At 46.4% G+C, this 17,329-nt stretch overlaps 1 protein-coding gene across 1 annotated transcript in view; it reads left to right on the forward strand.

Annotated features, from left to right (window-relative positions):
* The window catches only part of cntn3b (contactin 3b), a 103,013-nt gene that overhangs the window by 15,867 nt on the left and 69,817 nt on the right, over positions 1-17,329 (forward strand). Inside the window, exon 2 of the mRNA XM_077198079.1 lies at positions 15,928-16,065. Coding sequence (XP_077054194.1) covers positions 16,011-16,065 — 55 coding nt within the window. The 5' untranslated portion in view covers positions 15,928-16,010. The remainder of the gene's footprint in view (positions 1-15,927; positions 16,066-17,329) is intronic.

Raw genomic sequence — 17,329 nt, forward strand, 5'->3', positions numbered from 1 at the left:
TTCGCTTCACGAAGAAGACTGGGTTTCCTGCCCGACCCTGCCGTGCAGTACTGGCCTACGGATTTAGGCCACCAGTTTAGGCTTCACTCACCTCGCTGAGCTACTGCTCGAGCGCTAGGTTGTAGGTGGTTGGCTTTTATTCAAGCCCCACTCCCCTAGGTTGGGCACAGATACATTTCTGTCACCCCTAGAGCCGCTGGCAGGCCCGCACCCTGGTGACCTCAGGGTGAGGTGTGAGTATTCCCCTGTGATACAGGTAGGTCTGAGCACTTCACTCCCAGTTCTGTTTTATCCTACCTCGCACCACTATGGCTCGGGTCGAGTATGAAGAAAGCTTCACTTCTTCTTTGGTCGAAGTATGCTCCCCTGAAGCCAGAGCATTGCCCTGAGCTGACGCCCATGCATAGATGGTAGGCCCTTGACTAACTGGGGCCTCCGTTGAGGCAGAGTGGCGTATGTTGTACTCCCCTTGTTTTAAGGGTGCTAGCTTTCTTGCGGAGTACACTGCCATGGGCAATGTGATTAGGCACCAGGATGCTGTAGGCGCTGTGTAAACAGTTTTTCTGCAAACAAAGGCCATTAGGTAGTACGCCTCAGCAGGCCTCCTTGATTGGACAGCCCCCTAGAGGGCACTGTAGGCCAGCTCACTTTACGTGGTTGGCCTTGGTGGTTCGGGCAGTTGACTCACTGATGGGTAGTAGGCCTTAAACATGCCTCCTCGGAGGTGAGTCCCAACATTGTGGGACATACCTTATAGCGCTACTGGAAGCCCATTAGTAAATTATGCTTGTGTAGTATGGTTCCCAACAGTGTACTTTATGGCAGAATATGACTTGCTATTAGCTAGTAGGCCCGACCAGGCCTCCCTGATAGGCGAGTCCCCAGCTGGCTGGCCTTAGCAGGCCACCTTATACTATCACCCGGACTCAGGGCTCAAAGCTACCAGTGGTTATAAGGTAGTAGGCCACTCAGGCCTCCCTGAAGGTGAATTCCCACTTAAGATGGTTATCAGGTAGTAGACCTCACCCGGCCGCCCTGAACGCGAATTTCCACTTACGTTGGCTGTCAGGTAGTAGGCCGCTCTGGGCCTCCCTAGGATGTGGGCTCCCAAATATTTTGGCTGTCAAAGGTAGTAGGCCTCACCAGGCCTCTGAAGGTGAGTTCCCACACACTGTGATTATCAGGTAGTAGGCTCCTCCAGGCCTCCTTGATTGAGAACGGTCAGGTAGTAGGCCTCACCAGGCCTCCCTGAAGGTGAGTTCCCACAGTTTGTGGTTACCAGGTAGTAGGCCTCTCCAGGCCTCCCTGAAGGTGAGCTCCCCACATACTGTGGTTGTAGGGTAGTAGGCCTCACCGGGCCTCCCTGAAGGTGAGTTCCCACGTACTGTGGTTATCAGGTAGTAGTGGTTTTCAGGTAGTAGGCCTCTCTGGGCCTCCCCGAAGGTGAGCACCCCACATACTGTGGTTATCAGGTAGTAGGCCTCACGTGCCTCCCTGAAGGTGAATTCCCACTTACGTTGGCTATCAGGTAGTAGGCCTCTCCGGGCCTCCCTGTAACGTTCCCTAGTGGTGCTGGGTTTATGAAGCTAGTGGTCTCTTGCTATCAGTTTCAGCTAGCCTTAATAAGCAGCTGCTGAAGGCGAGCTTGCGCCCTGGCTCGCTAAAGTGTTCATTCTCTGCTGTTGGTTCCCTCCCGGAACCTTTTCTGCCTACAGCCTGGTTTGCCTACCATGCAGACCTTGTGCTCCCCTCACCGAGGGTCTCTATGAGCATGCGGCTTCCTGAGTCTGGTCAGACGGTCGTAGGCCTCTCGTGAGGCCTCCCAGTTAGATCAGCCCTTAGGCCTTCACAGGCCTCCTCAGTGTTTTGAAACACAGACACTGGGTTGATCCGTGGATCGAGTAGAGAAACTCCCCTCGCTAGCAAGGGTCGGAAAGCACTATGCTGAGTCATACTCTCCGGGATATCCCGTCTCTGAGTTCCGGGCCGAGTGGTTCACTGCCAGCTCCGCAGTCCCTCGGGTTGGCTGCCTTTCTTAAGTCTTTGTTGTCCAGAGGCTCTGTCTTCAGACAGACAGGATTTGGCCAGACTAAGTGTCTATGTACTGACGCCAGGTCAGGCCGTCCTGGTGGCATTTCGGGGTGAGTACGTTCCCCTGAATAGTGACTGGCTGGGGTTCCTTCGGGTTCCCTAGCCACATTCCCTAGAAGGGACACCTTCTAATTGGAAGCTTTGGTCCCAGGCCCGGAGCCGGCCCAGGTAGACCTTTTATTTAACCATATTTATGAAGGTTTTTCTGTGAGGCTGTAGCTTGGGCTATGACCGTAGGGAATGCTGTCACTGACAGCCCAGTGTGACCTGAGGGTGAGTGGTTCTAGCGTTTCATTTGAAGTTGCTGGTTCTGACAGTTGTCACTGCCACTTGGCATGCACTCCCCTTAGCATGGCGGAGTTGGTATATCGTTCCCCATAACGTCGTTGACGTATTGTTGAGTTCCCTTCGAAAGGGAATGTCTCAGGTTACGACTGTAACCTATGTTCCCTGAGAACAGGGAACGAGACAATACGTCTCCCTGCCATGCCTCGGGGCTTGCCTACCGTACAGTCCCTTCAGACGATAAGGTGATTTGTCATGTGTGCAAGGCGCCCCTTTATACTTCCAGGTCGCACGTTAATCATTCACGCTAATGATTCACGGGCTGTCGCCGGTCAATATGATTGACGTGGTTTGATAGTGATTTCAGACACCTGTCACGCCTGAGGCGTTCCCCATAACGTCGTTGACGTATTGTCTCGTTCCCTGTTCTCAGGGGAACATAGGTTACAGTCGTAACCTGAGACGTTCTGTCTACCTAGGCGCGGAGCGCGTACTGGACAGAGCAGTGCCAAGGCTGGGTTGGAGGGAAATGCCCATGGCATTTCTTTGCCATTGGCTCGTTTTGTAATACTCGAAGTCGAAAGGTGTTCTAAGCGAAACCCCATTCGTTGTCATCCGACTTAACTCGGAGTGACAACGAAAGGGAACCATTGTTTTTCAGGGCTGTCTGGGTTGCAACTCAACAGATGAGAACCACTAGCCTACACCTAACCCTAAAATCTAATTGACTAAAAATAATTTGGTTAAAAAAAGTATGATGTTGATCTAGAAACACATTAGGGCTTGCATAGACTAGTTGGTTAGTCGATTACTTCAACCACTAGTCAGCGCTGTCGGAAGTCATTGAGTACTTGAGCACGCAATAACCAATCTGCGTCCTTCATATGTTGACGAGCTTGTTTTTCTTAATGCAAACCACTGAACCATGACAACAACCTAAGAGAGTATGTGGCAGGAGGACAATGACAGCAATTAGACTACATGGATTTTGTCTTATTCAATTATGAACTAGTTTGAACCGGTTGAGTGAAGATGTGATGAGAGTACAGATCCATTATTCTTTTTATACTGAAGACTTGTGAAATGTTATATGACGAGGCTAATGTTACATAGTAGGCTAACTTGGCTAACTGTCAAAATTTGAATAATGTATGCACATACTGTTCAACAAAAAAAGACGCAGATGTTAAGGTTATAATGTTGCACAATTTTAAAAACCCGTCATGTTTTTACAATACATGTAAGTGAAATAATTAGGTCAAATACAATAACACTTGTTGACACAAACTATTACTTTTTATGTCTTTTTTAAACCGTAACATAAACCACGTGTACTGGAGTATTGTTCTGATAAGTAATCTACTAATTGAGGAATCAGTAGACGTCCTACTTGGCAAAATCGCCTAACAATATTGGAATCAGATTGACGTAGGATTTATTGCATAACCAACCACAAAATCACCATCTATCGTGGAATCTATTTTAAAGCTTCAAGTGGTAGATTTACTCAATGATTGGCTCAATATATAGTTTTCATCATCAACCAGTGGGCTGCTGGCCTATCATGCACCATAATGAGACCAACAGTGCTTGGCATGTTGATCATCTATGTAATATATTGTGCTAGTGGATTATAATTACATGTAGATCTCATGTTGCATGTTGGTCCAGTCCTCAGATCTTGACATGTATGTATGAAATCAGCATGAATACCCACCTTTAATCTTTTACAATCATATCTTGGGGCAAACATATGCCTTTAACCACTTCTTATATCAAATTATGCCAAAACAATGTTCATGCTAACCAAGTAGTGATCTCATTTACTGGTGCAATAGAAGTATGCAATGGTGCATAGCACTGTTGCTGAGGTGATGCTGCACTGCCTCATTATATTTGTTAGTCAAATGCTCATAATTTTGCTTAATAACTTGGTTAGAAGCTAGTGGAAAAATTACACCCCAGCTCAGTTTTTTGGGAGGATCATGAAAGATTAATTGTAATTGCAATTCATGCCCTGTCTCTCGTGTTGCTGGATGTGACATGCAAGCTATTTGAAAACTACTTCTCTTTTTTGTAACCCACATTTTTTCAACAGAAATCTGCCCTTGAAAGCCTTAAGTTATCCTTTATTTTGTCTATGTGCCTGTTAGTGTACTTTTTGGGGGGTTGCATAAGCGTAATTTGTGGGTTGGACACCCCACCACTTTTTTGCCATGGGTTGATATTGTCCCCACCACTTTTTTAAATATCACTGTAGCAATGTTCAGGGAAGAAGGAGGCGGGAACGGTGAACATTTAACATACTTTATTTAAAATAAAATAAACAAACCAAAATACCGCCAGCAGCCACTCGCAAACAACTGCTGGCTACCGAAAATAAACATAAAAGGAACTGCCAGCAGCCCCTCGTGGACGACTGCTGGCTAAAATATAATACAAAAACCATACACAACTAAAATACAGGCCTGTTCCTCTCTCGATCATCAACGTCGTCGCTCCTCCTTTATGCTTCCGCTCCTCCGTGAGAGGTGCGAGACCGGTGTGCTTCACAGGTGCTGCTCATTAGCAATCGCACCACCGGCCTTGCGCCATTCACTCACACCGCTCGGCCGTTCTGCTCGCCACAATCACGCAGCACTGAAGTACATAATACAAAATAAACATCTCTAGTTGATTAGTAATTTGTTCATTAGTGTTAAATAATAGGCGCTCTGGCGGTGGAATATGTTGTTTTTGAAATCATGCTGAGTGCTTGTTGCAGCTGTTATCAGTGGCGGAAGGCTACAGTGTTCTCTTGGTTCTCTTGGTTCTCTCTCGCGTGCAATGCATGTCTTCACACAGACGAGCGCTTCAATTTAATATATCGCTTAACTCTGTATTCATTCTAGTGAAATCACAAAACATGTCCCTGCTCTTGATATCAAATCACTGATGAACATCTTTGGATTTCATGAGAACAAATGTGACCCCAGAACCTCTGGCACTCTTAACAAAAAATCAACCACCAGTCCATTTGGACAAACAAATCTATAATCTACATATTTATTCACTAATGTAAATACTATACTAACAATATATTGAATAGTTGATGTAAGGATGAAACTATGACATTAAACATGGGTTTTATGACAATAAATTAAACTGAATGTACTACTGATATTAAGTTTAATTTATTGACATAGAAAAAATTGCCCCGCACACACACACTCCTGTCCCACCCACTTTTTAAACAAAGTTACTGTACTTAGCCACTGCATTTAGGTTACATACAGAGGTCACAATGAGAAACAATGACAACTGAAATGCTTTTCATGGGAGGACTGTAGCTACAGTTCCTCTTTCCTCTTGTCCTGTGTAAAAAGCTGAGCTGTGTAATCCAATCTGACAGAGTTTCCTGCGGCATAATGCTCCCCACAAACTTAAAAGATGCCAGGCAAATCCTCCCAGAGACCCCCTGTCCCTGCAATTATGACAGACACCCAGCAGTTATCCCCACTAGGATACAGCGTTAAACAAGGGGCTCCTCTGTAGATTCTGCAATTATAATGCAAAGATAGCAGATTACCCTTCCTCTAAGCCTTCATGCGTTTATTGATTTAAAGGGCCAGTATACCAGAAATGAGTCAGCTTTATAAATCTGAACTGAGAAAAGAGTGTATACAAATGGTTTTAAACCTCAGGGTGTTTAAAAAAGGCTGACTAACTGGCTCTGTAGACAGAAAAAAAATCATATAGCCTCAGGCCATAGAGCTGGAACTGTGACAGTTAGAGATTTTCAAAGAAAAATAAAGCAAATAGAAGAAAATCTCAAATACTAACGTCTCAGGTTACTACTGTAACCATAGTTCCCTGAGAAAGGGAACGAGACGATGCGTCACTTGACGCTTTGGGAACGCCCCCAGCGTGCATGCGTCTGAGCATCAATGTCAACTAGTCCAATGGAAAGAATGAGCGTCACGGGCGGGTGACGTCATGACCAGGAAGGGATAAAGGCTCACCCGGTGAAACGCGGCATTAGCTTCAAAAAGTCGAAGCAAGCCGATCACAGGGAAGCAGGAAGTATGGCAGGGTGACGCATCGTCTCGTTCCCTTTCTCAGGGAACTATGGTTACAGTAGTAACCTGAGACGTTCCCTTTCGAGGGAACTCGCGATGCGTCACTTGACGCTTTGGGAACGAGAATACCCAAAACGCCAGAATTCCAAGTACCTGAGTGTCAGTCTGTTGGAACTAAGCACTAAGCACCTGAGAACCTGGGGCAGCATCCAGGTCCAAACTGTAAAACCTGACGAATGTGAGCGGTGAGGACCAGCCTGCCGCATCACAAACGTCTTGGAGGGAAACCCCAAATAACAAGGCTTTAGAGGCCGCCATACCCCTCGTTGAGTGAGCTCTGACCACCAAGGGACACGGATGGTCAGAGTACTCGTATGCAAGTGAAATAGCCTCGACTATCCACTTGCTAACCGTCTGTTTAGAAGCAGGAAGACCCTTCTTAGGTGATCCAAAGCAAATAAATAACTGGTCGGACTTCCTCATAGAAGATGTCCGATGAACATAAGTATCCAGTGCTCGCACTGGACACAAGAGGTTCAGCCTTTCCTGGTCCGCAGATGTAAAAGGAGGAGGACAGAAAGCCTGCAGCACGATAGGCCTCGGAATCAAGGTCGGCACCTTAGGGACGTATCCCTGTTTTGGATATAAGAATGCCTTGACCATCCCCGGTGCAAACTCAAGGCAAGTGGGGGAAACCGAAAGGGCCTGAAGGTCTCCAACTCTCTTAAGGGACGAAATAGCTAGCAGAAAGATAGTCTTAAGGGTAAGAAATTTCTCTGAAACCGAATCTAAGGGCTCGAATGGAGCCCTAGACAGGCCTTCTAGTACTAATGCCAAATCCCAAGCTGGCACCCTAGTGCGAGTTGCAGGCCTCAGCCTCAGTGTGCCACGAAGGAAACGTGTAATCAGGGGGTCTCGACCCAACGATGTACCCCCAACCAGGGCGTGGTAAGCCGCAATGGCCGCCACGTAAACCTTAAGTGTGGAAGGACATAAACCTGACGTAAAGCGCTCCTGCAAGAACTCGAGTACTGTGTTCACAGAACAGTTAACCGGATCCCACTGATGTCGGTGACACCATACAGAAAAAACTTTCCATTTCAGCGCATATAGTTTCCTAGTAGCTGGAGCTCTGGAGCTTAGGATGGTCTCAGCAGCCTCAGCTGAGAGACCACTCTCTATGAGTTGGGCCCCCTCAGAGGCCAAACCCACAGGTTCCAAATCTCTGGCCGAGGGTGAAATATTGTGCCCCCGGCCTGAGACAGAAGGTCTCTCCTGATCGGGATCTCCAAGGGAGGACCGTCTAAGAGATGGATCAGGTCCGCAAACCAGATCCGACTCGGCCAGCGTGGTGCTACAAGCAGTAGGCTTATTCCGTACTGGCGGACTCGTTCCAGAACTCCTGGGAGCAGAGCAACAGGGGGAAATGCGTACAGACGTAGCCTCGGCCACGTCTGCACCATAGCATCCAGCCCCAGGGGGGCTGGGTGAGTAAGGGAGAACCAAAGTGGACAGTGCGTCGTGTGCTGAGACGCAAACAGATCCACCTCTGCTTGGCCGTAAAACTCCCAAATTTTCTCCACCGCCTCGGGGTGGAGTCTCCAGTCCCCTGGCCTCAGCTCCTGCCTCGACAGGATGTCTGCCCCCACATTCTGGTCCCCAGGAATATACACTGCCCTCAGGGAGAGTACCTTCCCCAGAGACCACAGGAGGATCTGGTGTGCCAGTTTGCAGAGCGGACGCGACCGCAGACCCCCCTGACGGTTCAGATAAGAGACCACTGATGTGTTGTCTGTTCGTACAAGCACATGATGGCCCCTCAGGTCTGGGAGAAACTGTCTCAACGCATTGAAGACAGCCATCATCTCCAGGCAATTGATGTGCCACGAAAGATGATGACTTTTCCACAGACCCTGAACCGAGCGGCCTTCCATTACCGCTCCCCAGCCGGTGAGGGAAGCATCTGTCGAGATCGTAACACGATGGCAAAGAGCTCCCAATACCGGACCCTGGGTTAAGAACCAATGTTTCCTCCATATAATTAAGGCACGAAGGCACCGCCGCGTGACCTTGATCATACGAAGTGGGTTTCCCCTCGGGGAGAACCCTCTGGTCCTTAGCCACCACTGTAAAGGTCTCATGTACAGCAGGCCAAAAGGAATCACGTTGGACGCTGCCGCCAAGAGACCCAACAGTCTCTCGAACTGTTTCACAGTGCGTGACTGGCCTAGCTTTAGCTCTTTGGTGGCTGTCAGGATAGCAGCTACACGAACGGGCGATAGAGTGGCCCGCATCGTCACTGAATCCCATACCACACCAAGGAAAGTGGTTCTCTGTACTGGAGAAAGAACACTCTTCTTGGCGTTGAGCCTCAACCCCAACATCTGCATATGAGCGAGAACGACACCTCGGTGCCGAACCGCCGACTGCTCTGATTCCGCCAGAACCAGCCAGTCGTCGATGTAGTTCAGAATACGTATGCCCTGAAGCCTGAGAGGGGCTAGAGCTGCATCCACGCATTTCGTGAACGTGCGGGGTGATAAAGCTAGACCGAAAGGAAGAACCCGATATTGGTATTCTTTGCCCCCGAAAGAAAACCTTAGGAACTTCCTGTGCTGAGGGAGGATGGAGATATGGAAGTAGGCGTCCTTCAGATCTATCGTGACAAACCAGTCCTCGGATCTGATTTGAGTCGCGATCTGTTTGAGTGTCAGCATCTTGAACTTGAGTTTCTGTACTGAACGATTCAACAGACGAAGATCTAAAATGGGACGCAACCCCCCATCCTTTTTTGGAACAATGAAATAACGGCTGTAAAAACCCGACTCTCTGTCGGGTGAGTACACCTGTTCTATAGCTTCCTTTGCTAACAGGGCCTTTACCTCTTGCTCCATTACCAGAGCCTGCTCGGGATGCACCACTGTGGGCAGCACCCCGTTGTAACGAGGAGGACGAGAACCAAACTGGATTCTGTATCCTTTCTCTACAATCTGCAGGACCCAATGAGAAATATTCGGCAGAAGCTTCCACGCTGCCAGAAAATTTACTAAGGGAACCAGCCTCTCGAGGCTGGTCTCTGGTGTTATCGAGACAGCCAATTCCGGAGCCTGAAACATAATGGCAGGAACTACCTGAACTGGCCGCTCTAAGGCCCCCCTCAGAGGGCGCGAAACCGATGCTGTGCCGCAGCATAGCATCAGCGACTCGCTGGAGACCGCTGCGCCCTGAAGCACCGAGGGTGGCAGGGTTGGCAGAACGGTCTCGTGAGGACCCCGAAATGGAACGGGCACCGTAAAATGAGGTGTACACCGCTCCACTTCGGTCGGGGCTGTCCTCACAGGCCTGATGCGTGAACATCAGGACCTTTTTTTTTTTTGAACCGAAGTCTTCTTCGCCTGAAGAACGGTCCTCAGATCCGGCTTCGACTTAGAAGACTTCGGTTGAGAGGGTTGCGTCTGTCTCCAGTCTCTACGTGGAGGTGCACGAGATGCAACACTCTCTTTCTGATGCACACGATATGATGAGCTTGACGGCTGGGGCTGCTCACGCCCAGCAGCCCCAGGGGGCTGGACCCGGCGAGGGATAAACTTTTTAAAAACGTCCGCTTGTTTTTTTGACTCCTGAAATCTCTCGACGACCGCGTGGACTGCGTCGCCGAAGAGACCAGAAGGTTCAAGCGGAGCATCTAATAAAAAAGCTCGATCTTTTTCTTTGATTTCAGACAGATTCAACCATAAATGTCTCTCAGTAGCTACCAAGGCTGCCATAGACCGCCCAATTGCTCTGGCGGTCTCCTTAGTAGCCCTGAGAGAAAGATCGGTAGCCCGACGAAGTTCACGAATCTCGTCATGACTGACTCCCTCACTACTATCCAGATCCCCCAGCAGGTCAGCTTGATAAGCCTGGAGCACTGCCATAGTATGCAGACATGCTCCAGCTTGACCTGCTGCCGTATAAGCTTTGCCCACTAACACCGAAGTGGCTTTAAGCAGTCTAGTGGGCAAAGCCGAGGCTTTCAGAGACGATGCGGGACCAGGGGAAAGATAACTGGCTAAATTCTCTTCCGCCTGGGGCATCGCCTCATAACCATACTCTTTCAGCCCTCTTATTCTCGAATAAGTGTTAACATGAGGGCTGAAAAGACGTGATGAGTATGGTTTATTCCACGATTTTGAAATCTCATTGTGTAAATCGGGAAAAAATGGAAGCCCTCGTGGTGGAGATAATGTGGTTGAAGATAAAAAGCGCTCATCTAATTTGCTTTTAGGACGAGCGCCCTTATTCTCAGATGGCCATTCAATATTTAACTTCTCTACAGCCCGCGACATAACATCCACCAGCTCATCATATGCTAGGGAAATAAATTGTGAATCCCTTTCCCCCATGTGTGTGCTTACACTCTCCACACTCATCACATCAACCTCCTCGGAGGAAGAGCAACAAAGTAGTGGAGGGCTCTCTCCCCGGGCGAAAGAAACCGCAGAGCGTGCTTCCGACACCGGGGAGAGAGCACTGGATCTCTCGGGTAAGGAAGGAGAAAGAGCCCTCGGACCCGTCTCCAACCCCTCCGAAAGATCCTTTTGCGATCCCCAGGAATGCATTCTCCGCGCCGCCTCAGCAGACGCGGGTCCTGATCCCTGTGGATCGCGAGCCTGCCCACTCACTTTATCAAAGAGTGACAGGCGAGAGCGGAGCATGCGAAGCGGTAACATCTCACAGTGCTGGCACTCAGCCCCCTCGAAGGCTGAGACCGCATGCTCCACTCCCAAACAAACGACACAAAGCTCGTGTGTGTCCCCAGCCGTTAAATAACGCGGGCAGGGAGAAACACACTGTTTGTACACTTGTTTAGTTTCCATCCTTTTCCGCAACAGACAACAGTAAATAGACAGAGACAAAATGACACAGATCGCTTGCTGAGACACAGAAGCTAATGCCGCGTTTCACCGGGTGAGCCTTTATCCCTTCCTGGTCATGACGTCACCCGCCCGTGACGCTCATTCTTTCCATTGGACTAGTTGACATTGATGCTCAGACGCATGCACGCTGGGGGCGTTCCCAAAGCGTCAAGTGACGCATCGCGAGTTCCCTCGAAAGGGAACAGGAGCGAGCTTCTCATGAAATGTTATAAGAATCCCAAAGTGCATTCCAGTCTGTCAAGAAAACATCTGAGTATTAATTAAATACAGTAAATGTAGCTTTTTGATCCAGATGTCCATATGATAGCACATAAAAGAGCAACATATAAAGAATCACTACTATACAGTGAATAATAAGTTAAATAGATGATCTATTATCAATATACATTCTTAAATATAAAGATTATTTAGGCATCTATGGTTCCTATATAGAACCTTTAACATCCTGGGACTTTTCCATTTTACAGAAAGATCTTTACAGAGGAAACAGGTTAGATATTAAAATGTTCCTCACAATAAGATAAAAATGGTATTTGAGGGAACCAAAAATGGTTCATCTATGGCATTGCTGTGAAAACGTCTCGGTTACATATGGTAACACTCGTTCCCCGAGGAGGGAACGGAGACGTACATCAAAAGTGATTCTGATCTTGCTCGAGAGCCTATCTGTTTCGAGTGTAACTTAACGAGCCAATGCACATTGGCATGGGAAAATTGCACCAGCTGCTGTGCATCGCGGTGTGAGCACATAATCCGCTGAGGAGGCAGACTTGTGACTCGGCCGTACAGCGGAAGCTCAGCAACTGTGGTGAGGGGACGTACGTCTCTGTTTTCTCATCGGGGAACGAGGGTTACCATACGTAACCAAGACATTCCCCTTCGTCAGCTCACTATGTTGAGTTCTAAAGTGATTCTGCCGAATGGGGATATCTACCAAAACGCCATTACTGCTGGCCCTTCTTGCCCTCCGCTTGAGCCTCCTGGCCTGACCGTAGTGTTGGGCAGAAAGTGGGAGCTCTAAGCAGAGAAGGTCAGTCACTGCTGTTCCGCAAGATCCACTCAGTGAGACTTATTGGATAACGCTGGGAAAGCGTGCCCTTGGGGAAGGGAATGCTGCGGAAGTCACATCCAACTCGCAAGGGACTGACACCCTTGGTGACAAACAGACTGAGGGTAAGTCCACGAGTGACTCCGGTAGCACATCAGGAGAAGCTCTTGGTTTCCTCAGCCTGCTTCTGAACTGTGGAGAACCGCTGGGCACAGTCTCCAACAGTGTTGCCGAAAAAGGCCACCCAGATGGGAGCATCGAGAAAGCAAACTTTGATGATGTCTCGCACCTCTGCAAGGTTTAGCCTTGGCGCTTCTGGACCACCAGCGAGGACATCGTCTTACCAAGGGCCAGTGCTGTGATTTGAACCGCAGTCAGTCGCTATGCGCAGCTCAACCCCGTCTCAGTACAACACTCTTGCATTGCGTCTTTTGGCCTTCCACAGACTTGTAGGGTGGCTATCACATGCAGGGAAGAGGCATATTAGGCCATAGGCCATATTGGTGCCAAAATGCTTCCATACTGCCAAAGTTTTTCACACACATCCGGGCAGGCACGGGGGTGGGGCAAGGCAATTAGGCGTTGCACTGCGTCTCCAGAGTAGCCCGGTAAAGTGTAGCTGTCAAGTCTGAATCTGATTCAGCATGAGCACACACACCATTACAGTGGGAACTCAGCATCATCTTCATTTCCAGAGTGTGACAGCCATCTCTCCGATGCAGCGATAGACATCTAATCTTCCCCTGGAACCCCGAATGAAATGCTTAGTCCCTCATGAGAAGGACCAGTAATCCCATCCGAAAGCTGCTAGGTATGCGAGACAGTGAACGTGGCCGTCAAACTCGATGACACATGGGACGCTGAGCGCTCAAGCCCTCATGAGAAAGGCAAGACGAGCAACGTGCCGGCGTGGTTATGCTCTTGTGAGAGAGCATAAACCACCCACGAACGCAGTCTCAGTATGTTTGCGATGCGCTAGAGGAGTGAGGGGCCCGAGGAGGTAGTCTCGTGGAAGAATGCTCACTGTTATCCTCAGACACCAATGCTATTAGCCAAAGGAGCCCTTTGCTGGGGGCCACCAGAAGAAGAACTAGATCAGGGAATAGGCAAGGGGACTCCACCTTGTTTGAGGCACTTGAGTCTCGACCACGCATCTAGAGTGCTGTACGACGCACGCTGGGTTGCCGTGACAACCCGCGCTGTCAGCCGGCAGCTCGACGGCACACGGCACGCTGAGCGGCTCAAGCCTTTACGAGAAAAGGGAGACGAACAATGTGCCGACGTGGTCATGCTCTCATGAGAGAACATAAAACACCCACGAACGCAGTCTCAACAACCTGAAGCCCAGGCATTCGAAACAGTGATCGTGGCCGTCATATGAGGATAGCAAACGATGCATCCAGAAACACACGGTTTGAAAGACGTCTTGAAAAAGACGCAGTGTCAAACCGTGTATGCTCTTTCAGGAAACTGCTCTCTCTGGTGCTGAAGCACCCAGGGAGGACCGTGGCTTCACAAACAGGACAATAGTGCAAGCCTGATGTGAGCACTCACATTCTCATTGAAGGCGCAACATTCTGAGCTGTGAAAACAGCTGTTTTGCTCACTGTCTGTGCAGTAACACCAACACCAGCTTGAAGAGGCGTTTTCCTGAAGAAGCAGACTCGTCTTTTGAAGTTAAAACACTCTCAGATAAGATTGCAGAGCAGGAACAGCATTCACCGTCTGGCTCCGAAGCGAAAGACAAGGATGCGATGCACCTTCTGCTCATTATATGCTCACGCCATGATGCAGAGCAGCTGGTGCAATTATTGTATGCCAATGTGAACTGGCTCGTTTAGTTAAACTCGAAGTAGATAGACTTTCGAGTGATATCTCATTTTTCAGAATCACTTCTGGCATACGTCATAGGGAGCGGACAAAGGGGAACCACCTTTCGGAACCTTTATTTTTAAGAGTGTACCATTAAAATTTATTTTATGTTAGTTGTGACTGTGTAACATTATCAAAAGTTTGGAATGTCAGTCAATTAAACATTGTAATCAGATGATTTACTTGGGCTTTTCAACAATAAATTAATGGCCCTGGTATTAAGATGCGTGTTGGTCGAACAGATCACAAGTGGACGAAGCTAAATACAGGTGTAAATGGGATTTAAAATGCTTTGAGCTTGTCCACTTTCGACCACTTTCAGAGGTAGATGAAAACGCGGATTGCTTTCGACCGGATTGCTTTCATAGTGTAAAAGTTTCAGTGTTCAAAAGTCTTCGAATAGCCACAAAAGACTAATGGGAGGAACATTATGGGAAGCTCGCTAGCCAGATGGGATTTAAACTTTGTCAGCTGAAGACACAAATTTGGTTTGATGACAAAAAACATACCAAGCACAATGTTCTCTCACCATTCCTGATTTCTAACACACACTCAACGTTCTTCATGGTCTTGAGACTATCAGAGCAGATACAAAAGGTGATGCTCTCAATATGTTTTTCCATCATCCCTGTTCATATGTAATTTGTGCAAGCTTATTATGTCCATTAGATCAAAAAAAAAAAAAACATATATTTACCCACCCATAGACCCTCCTAGAAGAAATGAGGACAGATGAAAAGAAACAGATTAAAAATACCAGTTGTAAACGGGTATTTTGAGGATGTGTTAAGTTTAAAGTATTTCTACTTTTAAAAATAAAAAACACTTCGAGGCCCCATTTCGAATGCAAGAATATTTCCTGTAAGATGGCATCACATTGTAATTGAAATATGCATAAACCTCATATGTAAATGGCTGCATTTCTGGTAATCAAAATGAAAGGTCCTCCGAGAAGTCATTGCGAATGATTGTGTCAGATTCAACCCTACGCAGGGCCTCCGAAGATGTCATTTTGTCTCTATATGTGGGTGGAATTATATGTGCTAGTGAAAGCGACTAACAGTATTTAGGTTGGCTTCTAGCTCCTATTAATAGTCAAGAGAAAGTAGCTTTTGAGGTCAACAAATTCCAGCCCCCTGAATTCTCTGATGTTGCAGGTTTCTATTTGTTTCTTTGGTATTGTGAATAATAATGCATAATTTAGACTGCATCTGGCTTCACAACAAAAGCAGGAATTCCAAAAGCAGTTGTTACTTTCTTTTAAATGTGCAATGAATATTTTTTAAGTAGTTAACAGTTGGGGGTTCTAACTGTCTGCTTTCTTATTTTATTCTTCCATCGAAGCGACACTTCCATCTGTCATTTACATTCAAAATATCATTGCATTGATTTTCTGCACATTTTTGATCCTAGTCTCCCAGGGCTTTTGTTTGCAGGGCTTTAATATTTTAGTTGCCGTCACATTGAAAACAACTCGGTTGTTAACTTTCTCTTTGATCCAACAACCTTTCACAAGCATTTGTCCCTACAGTCAAGGTGATCACTTTAAAACCGGAGTGTAATCTTTCAGATCTGTCGATAGAAGCAGCGCGTCTGTCATATATGAATGAAAATGTCTTATTTTAATTATTTCTGTAATTACTTTCCCCCACAGATTATACTTCTCACATTCAAGGGAGAAATCATTCCATTCACAAGCAATTGGATGAGAGTCATACTTGCCCTTGGCAACTAAAGATGACGTTACTATGGAAACGACTTGTGGCGCTATCAATCATTGGCTGCTTCACAGGTAAATTATTGTCCTGCTGTTTTTTTTCTTTTTCTTTTCTGAATGTGTTGCAATGGACTGTCATGCAAGAAACAATTTAATTATGATCTTAAGCCTTCGATTCATTCAGTCCTAGGTGGAGGTTTGAGACAAGGTGTGATGAGTTGATACACACATTCATCTTGAGAATATTGTTATTTTGAATATCGTTGAATTGAATTATCATATTATATCCAGCAAATAAATATAAATATATTGAGGAAGTAATCCTTTATTTTTAAGTATAAACTTTAACAGGAAATAACCACTCACACACAATATAAATAAATAACACCTAACCCTAATTTTGAGCCTCAAGTTATTTTTCATTATATATAAATATATATATATATATATAGTACTGTTCAAAAGTTTGGGGTTTGGGGCACTGTTTTTTTTAATACATTTTAAAATGCAATTTATTCCTATGATAGCTAAACTGAATGTTCAGCAGCCATTACTCCAAGTCTTCAGTATCACATGCTCCTTCAGAAATCATTAATTATTCCTAAATAAATCAAACATTATTATCAATGGTGAAAACAGTTGGGCTGCTGCTTACAAATAATGTGACAAAATCCGAAACGAGTCGTCCTCAGAGCTTGCTTTCAATAAAAGCTGTTTTTAAACCAACAAGGAAGTTTTGAGTTTTAGGATGTTACCTCTTACATGTCAAAATGTTTTATTAAAAAATAAAATGTTTTATTACATGTTTTATTTCTCAGTTCAGGACCCTTTTAATTTATTTCAAAAAGCTAAAATCTTACTGAACCCAAACATGTGAACAGTAGGGTTTATATAATATATTTTGTCATTATCCAGTCCTTTTATATATCCATTTATGGTTGATCTACACAAAGGCTGCAGGTAGGTTGTGGCCCAATACCCGTGTTTGTCAAAGATGATGATGGGGATGGAGGCTTGTCTGTATCTTATTAGCAACTGCTGCCTCTCCCTGCCTCTCTGGATGCAGTGGATTACAAATGGAATACAGAGGCCATTATTTGAGTTCATTGGTGGCAGTATTTATAACAGAAGTAACATTTGATTAATGAGAGTGCAGATGCTATTGTGTGGAGAAATAAAATCTTAATCATTTTCTTTTCATCTTGTATTCATGAAACCAAAACACAGAACTATTATAACCAGTACATGGATCAAAAAACGTATAGTAATGGTGTGTAATTTCAGAAATGACTTTTTCAGAAACTTTTTTTCTGGTGATTTTTCCACAACAGCAGCTGAC

This window comes from Siphateles boraxobius, unplaced genomic scaffold (assembly GCF_051911475.1).
Source record: "Siphateles boraxobius isolate OS27281-9 unplaced genomic scaffold, OSU_SipBor_1 41, whole genome shotgun sequence".
Taxonomy (NCBI): domain Eukaryota; kingdom Metazoa; phylum Chordata; class Actinopteri; order Cypriniformes; family Leuciscidae; genus Siphateles; species Siphateles boraxobius.